General features: G+C 45.7%; 2 protein-coding genes across 2 annotated transcripts; one reads left to right on the top strand and one right to left on the bottom strand.

Annotated features, from left to right (window-relative positions):
* The first annotated feature begins 8160 nt into the window (after nt 1-8160).
* LOC123182134 (uncharacterized) lies at nt 8161-9074 on the top strand. Its single transcript, XM_044594609.1, has one exon. The coding sequence runs from the start codon at nt 8378-8380 to the stop codon at nt 8849-8851; it is 474 nt and encodes a 157-aa protein (XP_044450544.1). The 5' UTR covers nt 8161-8377; the 3' UTR covers nt 8852-9074.
* Nucleotides 9075-11664: 2590 nt separating this feature from the next.
* Nucleotides 11665-12502, bottom strand: LOC123182141 (uncharacterized). Its single transcript, XM_044594615.1, has one exon. The coding sequence runs from the start codon at nt 12409-12411 to the stop codon at nt 11815-11817; it is 597 nt and encodes a 198-aa protein (XP_044450550.1). The 5' UTR covers nt 12412-12502; the 3' UTR covers nt 11665-11814.
* Between the last annotated feature and the right edge of the window lie 5972 nt (nt 12503-18474).

Here is an 18474-nt window from a genome sequence, read left to right on the forward strand (position 1 = left end):
GAGGAAGCTAATGATGATGATCATGAAACTTCAGAACAAGATACTACTGAACCTCGTAGATCAACCAGAGTAAGATCCGCGCCAGAGTGGTACGGTAATCCTGTTCTGAAAGTCATGCTACTAGATCATGATGAAACCTACGAACTATGAAGAAGCGATGATGAGCCCAGATTCCGCAAAGTGGCTTGAAGCCATGAAATCTGAGATGGGATCCATGTATGAGAACAAAGTATGGACTTTGGTTGACTTGCCCGATGATCGGCAAGCAATTGAGAATAAATGGATCTTTAAGAAGAAGACTGACGCTGATGGTAATGTTACCGTCTACAAAGCTCGACTTGTCGCAAAAGGTTTTCGGCAAGTTCAAGGGATTGACTACGATGAGACCTTCTCACCCGTAGCGATGCTTAAGTCCGTCCGAATCATGTTAGCAATTGCCGCATTTTATGATTATGAAATTTGGCACATGGATGTCAAAACTGCATTCCTGAATGGATTTCTGGAAGAAGAGTTGTATATGATGCAACCGGAAGGTTTTGTCGATCCAAAGGGAGCTAACAAAGTGTGCAAGCTCCAGCGATCCATTTATGGACTGGTGCAAGCCTCTCGGAGTTGGAATAAACGTTTTGATAGTGTGATCAAAGCATTTGGTTTTATACAGACTTTCGGAGAAGCCTGTATTTACAAGAAAGTGAGTGGGAGCTCTACAACATTTCTGATAAGTATATGTGAATGACATATTGTTGATCGGAAATAATGTAGAATTATTCTGTAAAGCATAAAAGGAGTGTTTGAAAGGAGTTTTTCAAATAAAGACTTCGGTGAAGCTGCTTACATATTGAGTTTCAAGATCTATAGAGATAGATCAAGACGCTTGATAAGTTTTTTCAATGAGTACATACCTTGACAAGATTTTGAAGTAGTTCAAAATGGAATAGTCAAAGAAAGAGTTCTTGCCTGTGTTACAAGGTGTGAAGTTGAGTAAGACTCAAAGCCCGACCACGGCAAAAAAAAATAGAAAGAGAATGAAAGTCATTTCCTATGCCTCAGTCATAGGTTCTATAAAGTATGCCATGTTGTGTACCAGATCTATTGTATACCCTGCATGAGTTTGGAAAGGGAGTACAATAGTGATCTAGGAGTAGATCACTGGACAGCGGTCAAAATTGTCCTTAGTGGAATAAGGATATGTTTCTCTATTATGGAAGTGAAAAAAGGTTCGTCGTAAAGGGTTACACCGATGCAAGTTTGACACTAATCTAGATGACTCTAAGTCTCGATCTAGATACATATTGAAAGTGGGAGCAATTAGCTAGAGTAGCTCCATGCAGAGCATTGTTGACATAGAAATTTGCAAAATACATGAGGATCTGAATGTGGCAGACCCGTTGACTAAGATTCTCTCACAAGCAAAACATGATCACACCTTAGTACTCCTTGGGTGTTAATCACATAGCGATGTGAACTAGATTACTGAATCTAGTAAACCCTTTGGGTGTTGGTCACATAGCGATGTGAACTATGGGTGTTAATCACATGGTTATGTGAACTATTGCTGTTAAATCACATGGCGATGTGAACTACATTATTGACTCTAGTGCAAGTGGGAGACTGAAGGAAATATGCCCTAGAGGCAATAATAAAGTTATTATTTATTTCTTTATATCATGATAAATGTTTATTATTCATGCTAGAATTGTATTAACCGGAAACATAATACATGTGTGAATACATAGACAAACAGAGTGTCACTAGTATGCCTCTACTTGACTAGCTCGTTAATCAAAGATGGTTATGTTTCCTAACCATAGACAAAAGAGTTGTTATTTGAGTAACGAGGTCACATCATTAGTTGAATGATCTGATTGACATGACCCATTCCATTAGCTTAGCACCTGATCGTTTAGTATGTTGCTATTGCTTTCTTCATGACTTATACATGTTCCTATAACTATGAGATTATGCAACTCCCGTTTGCCGGAGGAACACCTTGGGTGCTACCAAACGTCACAACGTAACTGGGTGATTATAAAGGAGCATTACAGGTGTCTCCAAAAGTAGATGTTGGGTTGGCGTATTTCGAGATTAGGATTTGTCACTCCGATTGTCGGAGAGGTATCTCTGGGCCCTCTCGGTAATGCACATCACATAAGCCTTGCAAGCACTACAACTAATATGTTAGTTGTGAGATGATGTATTACGGAACGAGTAAAGAGACTTGCCAGTAACGAGATTGAACTAGGTATTGGATACCGACGATCGAATCTCGGGCAAGTAACATACCGATGACAAAGGGAACAACGTATGTTGTTATGCGGTCTGACCGATAAAGATCTTCGTAGAATATGTAGGAGCCAATATGGGCATCCAGGTCCCGCTATTGGTTATTGACCGGAGACGTGTCTCGGTCATGTCTACATTGTTCTCGAACCCGTAGGGTCCGCACGCTTAAGGTTACGATGACAGTTATATTATGAGATTATGCAACTCCCGTTTACCGGAGGAACACTTTGGGTACTACCAAACGTCACAACGTAACTGGGTGATTATAAAGGAGTACTACAGGTGTCTCCAATGGTCGATGTTGGGTTGGCGTATTTCGAGATTAGGATTTGTCACTCCGATTGTCGGAGAGGTATCTCTGGGCCCTCTCGGTAATACACATCACATAAGCCTTGCAAGCATTACAACTAATATGTTAGTTGTGAGATGATGTATTACGGAACGAGTAAAGAGACTTGCCAGTAACGAGATTGAACTAGGTATTGGATACCGACGATCGAATCTCGGGCAAGTGACATACCGATGACAAAGGGAACAACGTATGTTGTTATGCGGTCTGACCGATAAAGATCTTCGTAGAATATGTAGGAGCCAATATGGGCATCCAGGTCCCGCTATTGGTTATTGACCGGAGACGTGTCTCGGTCATGTCTACATTGTTCTCGAACCCGTAGGGTCCGCACGCTTAAGGTTACGATGACAGTTATATTATGAGTTTACATGTTTTGATGTACCGAAGGAGTTCGGAGTCCCGGATGAGATTGGGGACATGACGAGGAGTCTCGAAATGGTCGAGACGTAAAGATTCATATATTGGATGATATGGTTAGGCCAAGGGGTCAAGCCCATGAGGCTTTAGATCGGTGCAAAAGGAGTTTTGCGGAGTCCAGGGGGCCAAACGCCGGAGACCCTGGCGTCTGGCCCTGGGCCAGACGCCGAGGCCCATGGCGTCTGGGCCAGACGCCAAGGATTTTGGCGTTTGGTCCTGGAGTCCGAGTGGGACTCTTGCCTTTCGGGCAAAACCGACTTTGAGGAGGCTTTTGCTCCAAGTTTCGACCCCGGGGCTCAACATATAAATAGAGGGACAGGGCTAGCACCAAAGACACAACAATTGATCCCTTGGATCTCTTAGCCGTGTGCGGTGCCCCCCTCCACCATAGTCCACCTCGATAATATCGTAGCGGTGCTTAGGCGAAGCCCTGCGATGGTAGAACATCAAGATCGTCACCACGCCGTCGTGCTGACGGAACTCTCCCTCGACACTCGGCTGGATCGGAGTTCGAGGGACGTCATTGAGCTGAACGTGTGGTAGAACTCGGAGGTGTCGTAGTTTCGGTACTTGATCGGTCAGGCCGTGAAGACGTACGACTACATCAACCGTGTTGTGCTAACGCTTCCGCTTACGGTCTACAAGGGTATGTAGACAACACTCTCCCCTCTCGTTGCTATACATCACCATGATCTTGCGTATGCGTAGGAAATTTTTGAAATTACTACGAAACCCAACAACCACAAGTGGAAATATAAAGTGACGTTCTTTCGCACTAAGATTTTGTGCATCCAACCATAAAAGCGCATGACAACCTCTGCTTCCCTCTGCGGAGGGCCTATCTTTTACTTTTATCTCCTACCTTGCATAAGAGTCACGGTGATCTTCACCCCTCCTTTTTACATTTTATCCTTTGGCAAGCACAACATATTGGAAAGATCCTGGTAAATTGGCTAATTGGATGTGAGTTTTCATGAACTATTATTGTTGACAATACCCTTGAGGTAAAACGTTGGGAGGCAAAACTATAAGCCCCTATCTTTCTCTGTGTCCGATTAAAACTCCATACCCATAAATATTGCGTGAGTGTCAACAATTGTGAAATACTATATGATAGTTGAGTATGTGGACTTGTTGAAAAGCTCTTATATGTTGACTCTTTCATATGTTATGATAAATTGCAATTGCTCCAATGGCTGAGATTATAGTTTGTTAGTTGTCAATGAAGTTCACGATTTATACTTGAAATTGTGATTGAATTATTACTCTAGCATAAGAAATTATATGACAAGAATTATATAAGTTGATGTTCTAAGAATGATCATGATGCCCTCATGTCCGTATTTTATTTTTATCGACACCTCTATCTCTAAACATGTGGACATATTTTTCGATTTCGGCTTTCGCTTGAGGACAAGCGAGATCTAAGCTTGGGGGAGTTGATACGTCCATTTTGCATCATGCTTTTATATCGATATTTATTGCATTATGGACTGTTATTACACATTATGTCACAATACTTATGCCTATTCTCTCTTATTTTATAAGGTTTCCATAAAGAGGGAGAATGCCGACAGCTGGGATTCTGGGCTGGAAAATGAGAAAATATTAGAGACCTATTCTGCACAGCTCCAAAAGTCCTGAAACTTCACGGAAGACATTTTCTGAATATATAAAAAATACTAAGAGCAAGTTCACCGGGGGGCCACACCCTGCCCACGAGGGTGGGGGGCGCGCCCTACCCCCTGGGCGCACCCCCTACCTCGTGGGCCCCCTGGTGGCCCTCCGGTGGCCATCTTCTGCTATATGAAGTCTTTCGATGGAAAAAAAATAGGAAGCCATCCTCTCGAACGAATCTCCGCCGCCACGAGGCGGAATCTTAGCAGAACCAATCTAGCGCTCTGGCGGAGCTGTTCTACCGGGGAAATCTCCCTCCGGGAGGGGGAAATCATCGCCATTGTCATCACCAACGCTCCTCTCATCGGGAGAGGGCAATCTCCATCAACATCTTCACCAGCACCATCTCCTCTCAAATCCCTAGTTTATCTCTTATATCCAATTCTTGTCTCCAAGTCCGGGATTGGTACCTGTGGGTTGCTAGTAGTGTTAATTACTCCTTTTAGTTGATGCTAGTTGGTTTATTTGGTGAAAGATCATATGTTCAGATCCTATATGCATATTAATACCCCTTTGATTATGAACATGAATATGCTTTGTGAGTAGTTACGTTTGTTCCTGAGGACATGAGAGAAGTGTTGCTATTAGTACTTATGTGAATTTGGTCTTCGATCGATATTTTGATGAGATGTATGTTGTCATCCCTCTAGTAGTGTTATGTGAACGTCGACTACATAACACTTCACCATTATTTGGGCCTAGAGGAAGGCATTGGGGAGTAATAAGTAGATGATGGGTTGCTAGAGTGACAGAAACTTAAACCCTAGTTAATGCTTTGCTTCGTAAGGGTCTGATTTGGATCCATATGTTTCATGCTATGGTTAGGTTTATCTTAATACTTTTGTTGTAGTTGCGGATGCTTGCAATAGAGGTTAATCATAAGTGGGATGCTTGTCCAAGTAAGGACAATACCCAAGCACCGGTCCACCCACATATCAGATTATCAAAGTACCGAACGTGAATCTTATGAACGTGAAGAAAACTAGCTTGACGATATTCCCATGTGTCCTCAGAAGCGTTTTTCTCTATATAAGAGTTTGTCCAGGCTTGTCCTTTGCTACAAAAAGGATTGGGCCACCTTGCTGCACTTTATTTACTTTTGTTACTTGTTGCTCGTTACAAATTATCCTATCACAAAACTATCTGTTAACACTTATTTCGGTACTAGTAGAGAATACCTTGCTGGAAACCGCTTATCATTTACTTCTGCTTCTTGTTGGGTTCGACACTCTTACTTATCGAAAGGACTATGATATATCCCCTATACTTGTGGGTCATCAAGGATTCCGGCTTCGCTCTCCTCCTTCACATCTTCATCTTTGTGTACTTATTTCGGCCAAATAAGGGTCCGTTCGGAACCTCCAACTTCTCTAAATCAAGCGTCTTTCTCTCCCCCACAAGCGATAACCAAACTGGTCGGCCCAGCACTAGAGAAGCATTCGCACACTAGCGCACGTCCTATTCTGTTTTTTTTTCTATTTTTCTATTTATATTTATGAAATTGAGAAATATTTTTACTAAAATTTTAAAAACATATAACATGCATTTAAAATATGTTCACACAGAAGTATAAAATTTGTTTGCATATTAGTTTTAAAATGTTAGTGCCATTCAAACAAAATGTTTATGATATTAAAAAATGTACACGTGTTTAAAAAATCATGCCATATTAAAAAACGGTTTATGCAATGCAACAAATATGTTTATAAATTTTTAATTTGTTTCCTACCATTCAAAAGAAATGTTCAATCATTTAAAAATAGTTCATGATATTTTTTTAAAATGTTATATACAATGTAAAAAAAGTTCATGTAATGTTTTTATTCGTAGCGTTCACAAAAATATTTGCGACATTTATAAAAATGTTCACACCGTTTTTTGCACTTAAAAACATGTTACTACAATGTAAGAAAATGTTCATATAAAGATAAACGAATTGTTTTGTATGATTCAAAAATATTCAACGTGTATTTGAAACTATCTACTTTTTTGAAGTTCAAACATGTATTTGGAAAATGTTCATGATGTATTTGAAAAATGTCGAACTTGTATATAACAATGTTACAAGTGTATACAAAAAATGTAGAAATGTGTATTGAAAAAGTCAACATGTATTTGAAGCAAAGGAAAAGAAAAAAAGCGAAAATAAATAAATAACAAAACCGATACAATAAACATAGAAACAAAAGAAGAAGAAAAAACCACATTGAAGGATCTAAAACTGGTTCGAAACTGTTCATAGAACCTTCCCAAAATCTCTCCCGATGGTAATGTATTGGGACATCCCATTTAGTGGAGACAGAGGCGACGCCGGGCTAAATATGGTAGTAAGCGAGATATAGCCCACGGACAACTCTATCTCCTCCATCACGAATCCTGCTTCTCCCAAGAATATCTATCTCCTTGGCAATGCTAAAACCAGCTCTAGATCTGGACCATAGGCTGGTAGCCCAACTAGATAGCTGACCAACTCTAGATTTCGGCCATATGCTGGCATGCCCAATTGGGAGTAGGACAGGCACATGCATACATGTTCTCCTCGCCGAGACCCGGTCCGGGCGGTGCTTCTAGTGTTGTTGGAGGGCGTGTGGCGGAGGTGTGCCTCTGCCTCTCCGACGAATCCCGTGGGATCCTGTCGGGATTTGTCTTCGGTGAATCCTTCCCAATCTACTATTCTCTTCATCAGCGGCGTTGATATTCTGGTGAGCTGGTTCTATGGGTCTTACCACTTCAACTTCCCATTGTCTACTATATCAATGTTTGCTCCGCTCCGATGAGGGAGGGGCGATGACGGGCGGCGCCCCTTCGGCCCGCTCCAGTAGTTGTAGGGGCTGTTTGGATTGTGACTACCTTTGCCATATATTGCCACATTTGCTACACTTGCGTTAGTTGAGTTGCTCAAATTGTTAGCCACACTTTGGCTTGTCTAAGGGAATCTTGCCACACTTTGTGTCTAGACATGTGGGGTTCACTGCTCATAAAAATATCTTTTAGGTGTGGCTAGAACCAAACATCTATCTAACTTGGTCAAATTTGCCTAAGGTTAGGTGTAGCAAAGTGTGGCAAGGTGTGGCTGGGAACCAAACAGCCCCCTAGTCATCACTAGGTGGTGTACGAATATGGATGTAATTTTTACTTTTGGCATTCTTTGTACTATCTTGAGAGTTGATGAATTTGTTGGAAGTTTTTGTTGACAAAAAAATGAAATTGATGGACACATATGCATGTGGCGAGTATGCGAGAGAGTGAGTGAGTGTTTTTATTTATTTTGAGTTTTGAGGCAAAGAGTGAGTGAGTAGAAACAGAAGCAGAGTCGTACAGTAGCTAGGCCGCCGACACATATGACGGGGTGCAGCTTTGGCGGCCGCATACCTTTTTCTTTTACCATCGACCCGCCTAGCGCGACCAATTCAAAGCCGATCTTGACACAACCGCCCCATCACTGCGCCGGCAACAAAGAAGAGTTAACAAGGCCGGTGACGATGAGCTAGCAGCAAGTCAGACGGAGCTGGCGCCGGCGGTCTCATCACGATATATATACAGAGCAAAGCCAAGCTTCACCTCAGACTACCGCACGCAGCTAAGATCACCGTGCCATCCCGTCGCGGCAGCAGCCAGCAGAGCACGAGACGCGCCTTCTCCGATCGCATGGCCGGCCTCGTGTCCCGGCCGCGCCGGAGCGTGCAGATGTACTGGGCGCGGAGGAACTACCAGCGCCTCGGCAGCGGCGGCTCGCCGTCGCGGCGCAGCCTCAGGGTGGCCCGCCTCGGCGGCGCGGCCGGGAGCAGGACGCGGGCAGCGACAGCAGGCGCCGTGCAGCACCGTCTGCGGTGGATGGCCGGCGTGGCCAGGCTGCGCGCGGCCGCGCTGCTGTCGCCGGTGCGCCTGCTCGCGAGGCTGCGGGACGCGTACGTCGACGCGATGCTGGCGCTGGCTGGGGGCGCCGGGCGGCCGTGCGCGGCGCTGGCGACGAAGCCCCGGGAGCAGGGCGAGTTGTGGGCGAAGCGGGTGCCCCGGGCGCGGTCGACCGCTGGCGGCGACTTCGAGCGGCGGATGATGGCACACATCTACAGCGCGCTCGTCACGCCGGAGCTGCCCGGCGGCGCGGCACGGCCTAATTAAATCTTGGATGTCGGGCTTAATAATTTGCTAGCAGCACCGGCGATTAACGCTTCCTCGTGTTCCATCGATTTGCGTCCGCTGTTTTCTTTTAATTTTTTGGAGTTTTTATCACATGTGCCACGTGGCTGTCCGATGCATAAAATGTATATTAGTTCCGTGACAAATACGTTGTACGATCAACACATACTTTGATCTATACCCCTTAAGATGTTTATATGAAAATTTAATGAGTCAGAGGCGAGCAAGAGTTGCGCGCCAAAAGCATAGTAAGATTACAACAAACTTCATTTAAGTTGACATTTGATAGGGAAACCCCACCCGTAATTATCCCATAAAACTCTATTCCACCGAAATAAAATAGAAAAAATAAAGGAAAAACCTAGGAAACAGAGAACCAACCTCGCGCGTATACATGCTTCTTTCGCGTCATTTTTCTACCTGTATCGCGCGGAAAGGGGAAAACGAAAAACGAAGGTCATAGTATAAAAGGTAAAAATTCAGAAAACCAGAAAGGAAAAAAATTCGGAAACCAATAACTTCGGATGTTTTGCCCGCACTGAGCGCTCCTGAAGTGTTGGCTTGTTCCCTTTGTAAGGAGCGCTCCTTCGTGATTGCCTTTGACCATCGACCACTAAATCATTGACAATTGACTGAAAAAAGTGTGAACTTAAAAAAGAATTCATTTTCTTTAAAAGTTCACGGATCAAAAAATTGTTCGTAAATATTAAAAGATGTGATATAAAAAATCCACTAATTTGAGAAAAAAAATATAAAATTTCAAACAAATCATGAATTTTAAAAAATCACTATTTCGAAAAGATTCATGAATTTGAGAAAAGTTCACAGTTTTTTGAAAGGTTTGAGAATTTGTAAGAAGTTCACAAATTTAAGAAAAGTTCACAATTTTGTTTTGCGAATCTACGTAAAGTTCATGAATTTGAAAATGTTCACATATTTGATTTTTTAAATGAATTTGAAAAATTTTGTGACCTTAAAAAGGTTTGGGAGTCTGAGAAAAGTTCACAAATTTGAAAACGTTCCGGAATTTAAGAGGGTTCATACATTAAAAAAAGCTAAAGGAAAAAAAGTAAAATAGGAATGAAAAACCGAACCTAAAAACCAGAAACTAAAAAAAATAAACCTGACTTGAAGTTCTACCATTGGAGCTTCACAGGAACCAAGGAACGTTTCTACATGGGCGGGCCCAGGAATTCTAGGATGAGTGGTGTGCGCTGTGGGGGATCCTTTTTCACGCGTGGGTCGCAGGTTAGCGACCCCTTCTGTTATTGGGTGAGGACACCACAAGATTGAACCTACTATTATGCACCACTTCCATTGAAGAACTACTCATCAACTTGGCCAAAGAAAATTGATAGATCGGAAAGCATTACATAACTATAACAATTACACATAATAAAGTTCACAAAAGGCTCAATTGCTTTTAATGAATAATCCCAACAAACACACCGCAAAAAAAGATTACATTGAATAGAACTCCGAGGAGAACATTGTATTGAAGATTAGAGAGAGAGAGAGAGAGAGAGTCATCTAGCCAATCACTGTCGACCCATAGATCTTGTGGACACTACACACACCTCATCGAGGTGAATTAAGGTTGATATAGGAGCCCTTCGTGATCGATTCCCCCTTCGGTAGAGTACCAAAAGGCCTTCAGATGGGATCACGGAAGAACAGAGACTTGCGGCGGCGGAACAATAGTTCCGGTGGATGCTCTGTTTTTTTTCAATATTAGATAATTTATACGCTAGAATTAGGTCAGAAGGAGCCATGTGGGGCCCACAAGACATCAGGGCGCCCAACCACCCAGGGCACGTCCTGTTGCCTTGTCGTCTCCTCGTAGGTCTTCTGGTCCTCCCCAAAGATTCTAGGGTGTCTTCTGGTCCAGAAAAATCGTCGAAAAGTTTCATCGTGTTTGGACTCCATTTGGTATAGATTTCCTGTAATACAAAAAACAAGCAGAAAACAACAACTGACACTAAGCACTAGGTTAGTTAAAATGATATAAATTACATATAAAGTATCTAAGATTGATAATATAATAGCATGAAACAATAAAAAATTATAGATACATTGGAGATGCATCAGAGACTCGGGTCATCTTGGATCAATGCGACATTCATCGGTGGGATGAGGTTACCATGGCGAGGTTTAGGGCGGAAAATATGCACCTCGCGTTGGAGGAGTATGAGTACTCGGTGCATCGAGACAAGCCGGTGAAGAAGGGGGTGAGGAAGGAAAAGAAGAAGGTGGAGGACGACGAGGCTGGTCCCTCAAGGGTGATTGAGCTCCGACATTGACTGGGACAATCTCTTAGTAGTTTGCAGTAGTTTGTAGTCGACGTAAGTTTGTATCTGAACTGAACATCTTTGAAACCTGGTACGTATGAACCCACTTTTCAAAAAGGCATTTTAAACATGTTTTAAAACATGTAAATTTTCAAAACAAAATATGTGTGCGACACAAAATTTTGCGAGAAAAATGCCTTTTTCTTTTGCCTCCTCAAAAAAGACAATTTTCAGTGCTTCTAAATAGCGTTTCACGACACATTTTTGTGGTCTTGTTTGCGCGGGCCAAAAGAAAATGTTGTTTTTCAATGTGGAGCTGCACGGGTGGAACTGTTTCTCAGAATATTTTCTGAAGTGCCGGGTTCAACCATGTATTTTCCAGCTCCTCCCATGCTTTCTTTCTATGTACCCACAGCTGTAGATGTAGCCTGCTTTCACCCGGGTCACTGACAGTCCCCGGACGACAGATAGCCAAAGCGACACAGCAATACAAGCGTACCACCACAATTCAAATTGCACAATGTTTCACGTTTAGTCGTTTACAGAGGATGTGGTCATGTGGATGATTTACGTTGTCTGAAGATGAAGACATGGCAGCGTTGTGCTCCCCGTGCCGGGCGACCGGCGGCCGCCTCGAGCAGTCCATCGCTAATATTTCTAAAATTGAGCGGCGACCAGCCTTGGGACGTGGCCGCGGCTTTCCGGCGTGGCGGAGACGCTCTTCTGGGCACGCAGTTGCTGGTAGAACCTCCTGATGAACTCGTCGGCTTTCCTGTCCACCTGCTGGTGCTCGCCCGCCGTGAACGGCGAGTCGATGATGCGCAGCTGGCCCGTAGCCGCGCTGCGCCCGAAGGCCGGCGACGCCCACGCGGCGGGAGAGGACGTCGCCGCCGCGAGCCCCCCATCCTCGTCGTCGAAGAGGTGCCGCCCGCCGTCGTTGAGCATCTCGAACGCCCTCGCGATGTCTGCCGCGTCGTAGCTGTTGTAACAGCCGGCGGTTTCGTCGTCACGGTGCTTCGCTGCGACGAAGGAGGAGCAAGAGCGAGCCGCGCCGCGGCGGTGGAAGTTGGCGAAGCCGGCGAGGGCCTTGCTGGCGTCCCTGCTGCGGTGGAGGTCCATGGCGAGCTTACGCCCGGACGACAGCGCGCCGCGGCGCAGAAGGTAGACGACGGTGCGCGCCAGGCGCCACAGCCGCCGCCCCACGCTCTTGGGCTGAGCGGCAGGGGTCTTCCCGGCGACGACCTTGACAGCCATTTGCAACCGATAGGCGGTGTCACTCACTCTCGTCTCGCTCTTGGTCGTTCGATAGGTACTAACGATGCTGTCACTCACTCTCGCTCTTGGTCGATAGGATAGGGATGTCAGGTATTTGAAGGAGCGAGGGCTCTGTCTTGTGTGTCGTCGCGTGCCGGGCTGGGTCTGAAACGAGGGCTGGTGGCTTACATTATTGGTCGTGGTTGGCCAAGGATATGGAGCACCAACCTGACTGATTGGAGTGCTTTTTTCTCTTCCTTTTTAAGGTTGCATGATTGGGGTAAAAATAATAATATGGGAGATTAGTGCAATCCCAGGTTTTCAGTGTCTGCATGGATATGGATGCGGATGTTCTCAACGTCTCGGAGAAGGACTTGGAGTTGTCTCCAGTATTTGCTGATGATGCTCGTGCCGTCGGTGCAGTGCGGCATAGGTCACTCTGGAAAAAATGACAGTCTGCTGAGTTCAACTTTAACGAAGATGGGACTGTATTATTCACAGGGAGTAAGTTTGCATACGTGTTGTGAGGGTCTGTATTATATTTTTCAAAAAAAAAAAGCAAGAACAATTTCATCAAACTAACAGTTATACGTGCTTATATTTGTTTAAACAATCACAGGGGGAAGAGAATCCCCACCTGAATCTACGTGCTTATAAAGTATACATGGTAACACGATTATTGATTAAAAACAAAAAGAAACACAATTATTGGTTAAAAACAAAAAAAAAAACACAATCATTGGTGTCTTAATCTGCTTTGGATAGACCAGGGCCACGTCCTTCTCTTTTCTTCTTTGTTCGGATAAAGGACACTTGTTGCCAAAATAAGAGCACTTTGCATGATCCACGTAGCACATAGAAAAATATGGTACGTAGCACCACACCTAATTTCATCTACACGTAAGAGGTCGGTGCTACAAAGTACAAAACTCATGTGCAGAAAGTTTGGTGTCAAGTGCTCAATAGATTGTTATCCGAATTTAGAAGAAGTAGAGATTAGGTTTTTCTTCCCTTGATGGCTACGGTAAACACTTTCCTCCAAACTTTACCAACGAGCCTATAGATTCACCTCCCCTCTGCCCTGTCCCTCCGGTGGCTGGTGACCGGGGAGGGGGGCGGGGGGGTCCGGTGCCTCCGCTCTAATTAGTGGTTCAGGTTAGGTTTTTGTTTTGTCTTTTGGACGGATGGCGGCACCTCTTCTTTGAGTTTGTCTTTCGGACTTTGATCCTCCTTAAGATCGTCCATTTGGGTGTATTCAACGGAGCTCCGACGTTGATTCCTGCCGTCTTCTTGGGCCGCTAAGGTTAGGTTTTCTCGTCTTGTCGGGATATTTTGTGTCAGCTGCTTCAGATCTATTCAACAGTTCAACGACGACAACTGCGGCTCCGGGCGCACTGGTCCTTAGGGGCACGCGCACGAAGACTTTACGGGTTGTCATCGACAAGGTCAAGCCGGCTTCGGTAGGAGAGCGACGACAACGGCGGGTCGACGGCTCATTCTAACAGTGGTAGTAGTTGTTGGGTGCTCTCGGAATCTCGATACAACTTTTATTCAGTTTGAGATTCTTTGTACTTCCGATGAATTTTGATAATAGATTGAAACTTAAAAAAAGATTGTTATCCAAATTTTGTATAATCTAATTTACAAATTTTATAATGAATTGCAGACAATTATTTAGCTTAGCTAAACCTTCCTGTCCATCAACACCATATTTCAACCCGGCAATCCGACCCATGGGAGGTCGCGCCCATGGGCACTCGACCCGAATGGATAGGGTATGGGCCACCATCCTTCATCTAAAAAAAGTAGTAAGGCTGTAAAAAAATTGTTTGTATTGAAATGCCCGATGGGTGCCCGATTGGGTTGGCTTACCCAATGGGTTTGGGCATGGGTGTGATTTCCTACCCATGGGTAGGGTCATGGGTCTATGATGTACCCGATAAGCATTCGGGTATGAGTTTTGTTGAGGTCGACCCGACCAAACCCGACCCAACTGCCAGGTTGAGCCATATTGTTTGATAATTGAGTTTGTTTAAGACGCATAGACTTTACCTTCTATGAATTAATTAAGTGGATGGAGATAGAAAAAATATTGCATGGACTGGGTGACGTTATGTGTTTTGCTCATCATGATTGGAGAGCGACCGTGAGAGGCGCCGACCGCGCCGACCATGGAGAAGCGCCATTCTCGACCAGATCCGCCACTCCTATGTTGGGGCGGCCCAATAGTGTGTATGTGTGGCAGAGGCAGAGCTTGAGCCACCGCTACGGCCATCCTTCAGCTAAAAAATCATATGACACCCAATTTACTATGACCAGATTCTTTTTTTTTCTTATGATGAAATTCATCCAATTCAAGGGATGATAATAAACTCACCAACCACACATCACACACCCATCTATTGTATCAGTAAGCTCTCTGGGCAAAATCGACCAGGAGCGAACGAGGAGATCGATTTCGTTGGTGTGGATAGATGATTTACAATACGATGTATTGATCGGGGTGCTGGTGCACGTATATATAATACGAGGAAGGCCTCAACCTCAACTATACAAGACTAGGAGGTGGGCCACAACTCCAATACACGTGCAATATAAAATAGATACTCAACCCCCCCCCCCTCCCGGCAGTCGAAGCGTCGCTGGAGACACAAAGACTGGACCGAAACTCCTCGAAGACGGGAGTAGGCAATCCCTTAGTCATCACATCAGCAAACTGTTGCTTCGTCGGCACGTAGAGAATTCGAACACGACCAAGGGCAACCTGCTCGCGCACGAAGTGAGTATCGAGCTCAATATGCTTCGTCCGTCGATGGTGCACCGGGTTGGCGGAGGGGTAGACCGCGCTGACGTTGTCGCAGTAGACAAGAGTGGCCTTGTGAACATCACAAAGCAACTCCTGTAGCAGCTGACGTATCCAAGAGAACTCGGCCACGACATTAGCCACGACGCGATACTCTGCCTTGGCGCTGGAGCGGAAGACCGTGGGCTGCCGCTTCGATGACCAAGAGATCAACGAGGGCCCAAGGTAGACGAAGTAGCCTGACGTAGAGCGTCGCCTGTCGGGGCAGCTAGCCCAGTTAGCATCCGAGTAGGCCACGAGGTCGGTGGAGGTGGAGGCTGTCAGTGTGAGTCCCAAGGACATGATGCCGCGTATGTAATGGAGAATACGCTTCACCAAAACCCAGTGAGAGTCATGCAGGGCGTGCATATGGAGGCACACCTGCTGGACAGCGTACTGCAGGTCGGGCGAGTCAGCGTCAAGTATTGTAAAGCACCGACGATAGAGCGATAAAACGCTCCATCGGACGCGGGAAACCCTTCCAGAGCAGAGACCTTCGCCTTCATGTCGACGGGGGTGGGCGCCGGCTTGCAATTAAGCATGCCGGCACGCTCAAGGAGCTCGTGGGTGTACTTCTGCTGATGCAGAAAGAAACCATCAGCCCGGCGGATCACCTCAATGCCGAGAGAGTAGTGCAGGGGCCCCAAGTCCTTGAGGGCGAACTCATCACGAAGACAAGTAGTCAGCCGCTGAAGGAGATCGGGGGCGGACGCCGTGAGGATGATGTCATCGACGTAGAGCAGCGGATATGCAGTGTCAGCTCCCTGATGATACACAAAGAGTGAGGCATTGGATCGAGTGGACCGAAAGCCCAGAGACTGCAGGAAGGCTGCGATACGCTGGAACCAAGCCCGAGGTGCCTGCTTCAACCCGTAAAGAGAGCGGGAGAGAAAGCACACGAAGTCGGGGTGGTCGGCATCGACGAAACCCGTGGTCTGCTCACAGAACACCTGCTCGGCGAGATGACCATGCAAGAAGGCATTGGAAACGTCCAACTGATGCACAGGCCAGGTGCGTGAGACGGCCAGCTGAAGGACGGCGCGGATCATGCCCGGTTTCACAACCAGGGTGAAGGTGTCAGTGAAGTCCACGCCCGCGCGTTGCCGAAAACCACGAACCACCCATCGAGCCTTGTAGCGCTCGAGAGAACCATCCGGGCGAGTCTTGTGGCGAAACACCCACTTGCCAGAGATGATGTTGGCACGAGGGGGTCGCGGAACAAGCTGCTGTTGGGTTTCGTAGTAATTTTAAAAAAATTCCTACGCACACGCAAGATCATGGTGATGCATAGCAACGAGAGGGGGAGAGTGTGATCTACGTACCCTTGTAGATCGACAACGGAAGCCTTAACTTGGTTGATGTAGTCGTACGTCTTTACGGCCCGACCGATCAAGCACCGAAACTACGGCACCTCCGAGTTCTAGCACACGTTCAGCTCGATGACGATCCCCGGACTCCGATCCAGCAAAGTGTGGGGGAAGAGTTCCGTCAGCACGACGGCGTGGTGACGATCTTGATGTACTACTGTCGTAGGGCTTCGCCTAAGCACCGCTACAATATTATCGAGGACTATAGTGGAAGGGGGCACCGCACACGGCTAAGAATATGATCACGTGGATCAACTTGTGTCTCTAGGGGGTGCCCCTACCTCCGTATATAAAGGCTCAAGGGGGGAGTGCGGCCGGCCAGGAGAGGTGCGCCAGGAGGAGTCCTACTCCCTCCGGGAGTAGGACCCCCCCTTTTCCTAGTTGGAATAGCATTCGTGGAGGGGGGAAAAGAGGAGAGAGCGGAGGAAGGGGGCCCGGCCCCCTCTCCTTGTCCTATTCGGATGAAGGGGGGGAGGGGCGCGCGGCCCATATCTGGCCACCTCTCCTCTCTTCCACTAAGGCCCACTAAGGCCCATATACCTCCCGGGGGGTTCCGGTAACCTCCCGGTACTCCGGTAAAATCCTGATTTCACCCGGAACACTTCCGATATCCAAACATAGGCTTCCAATATATCAATCTTTATGTCTCGACCATTTCGAGACTCCTCGTCATGTCTGTGATCACATCCGGGACTCCGAACAACATTTGGTACATCAAAATGCATAAACTCATAATATAACTGTCATCGTAACCTTAAGCGTGCGGACCCTACGGGTTCGAGAACAATGTAGACATGACCGAGACACGTCTCCGGTCAATAACCAATAGCGGAACCTGGATGCTCATATTGGCTCCTACATATTCTACGAAGATCTTCTATCGGTCAGACCGCATAACAACATACGTTGTTCCCTTTGTCATCGGTATGTTACTTGCCCGAGATTCGATCGTCGGTATCCCATACCTAGTTCAATCTCATTACTGGCAAGTCTCTTTACTCGTTCCATAATACATCATCCCGCAACTAACTCATTAGTTGCAATGCTTGCAAGGCTTAAGTGATGTGCATTACCGAGAGGGCCCAGAGATACCTCTTCGACAATCGGAGTGACAAATCCTAATCTCGAAATACGCCAACCCAACATGTACCTTTGGAGACACCTGTAGAGCTCCTTTATAATCACCCAGTTACGTTGTGACGTTTGGTAGCACACAAAGTGTTCGTCCGGCAAACGGGAGTTGCATAATCTCATAGTCATAGGAACATGTATAAGTCATGAAGAAAGCAATAGCAACATACTAAACGATCGGGTGCTAAGCTAATGGAATGGGTCATGTCAATCAGATCATTCAACTAATGATGTGATCTCGTTAATCAAATAACAACTCTTTGTCCATGGTTAGGAAACATAACCATCTTTGATTAACGAGCTAGTCAAGTAGAGGCATACTAGTGACACTCTGTTTTTCTATGTATTCACACATGTATTATGTTTCCGGTTAATACAATTATAGCATGAATAATAAACTTTTATCATGATATAAGGAAATAAATAATAACTTTATTATTGCCTCTAGGGCATATTTCCTTCAGTCTCCCACTTGCACTAGAGTCAATAATCTAGATTACACAGTAATGATTCTAACACCCATGGAGCCTTGGTGCTGATCATGTTTTGCTCGTGGAAGAGGCTTAGTCAACGGGTCTGCAACATTCAGATCCGTATGTATCTTGCAAATCTCTATGTCTCCCACCTGGACTAGATCCCGGATGGAATTGAAGCGTCTCTTGATGTGCTTGGTTCTCTTGTGAAATCTGGATTCCTTTGCCAAGGCAATTGCACTAGTATTGT

This window comes from Triticum aestivum, chromosome 1A, assembly GCF_018294505.1.
Source record: "Triticum aestivum cultivar Chinese Spring chromosome 1A, IWGSC CS RefSeq v2.1, whole genome shotgun sequence".
Taxonomy (NCBI): domain Eukaryota; kingdom Viridiplantae; phylum Streptophyta; class Magnoliopsida; order Poales; family Poaceae; genus Triticum; species Triticum aestivum.

Bases quoted from the DNA above. Each gene is read 5' to 3' on its own strand.
- LOC123182141 (XM_044594615.1), bottom strand. From the start codon at position 12,411: ATGGCTGTCAAGGTCGTCGCCGGGAAGACCCCTGCCGCTCAGCCCAAG.
- LOC123182134 (XM_044594609.1), top strand. From the start codon at position 8,378: ATGGCCGGCCTCGTGTCCCGGCCGCGCCGGAGCGTGCAGATGTACTGG.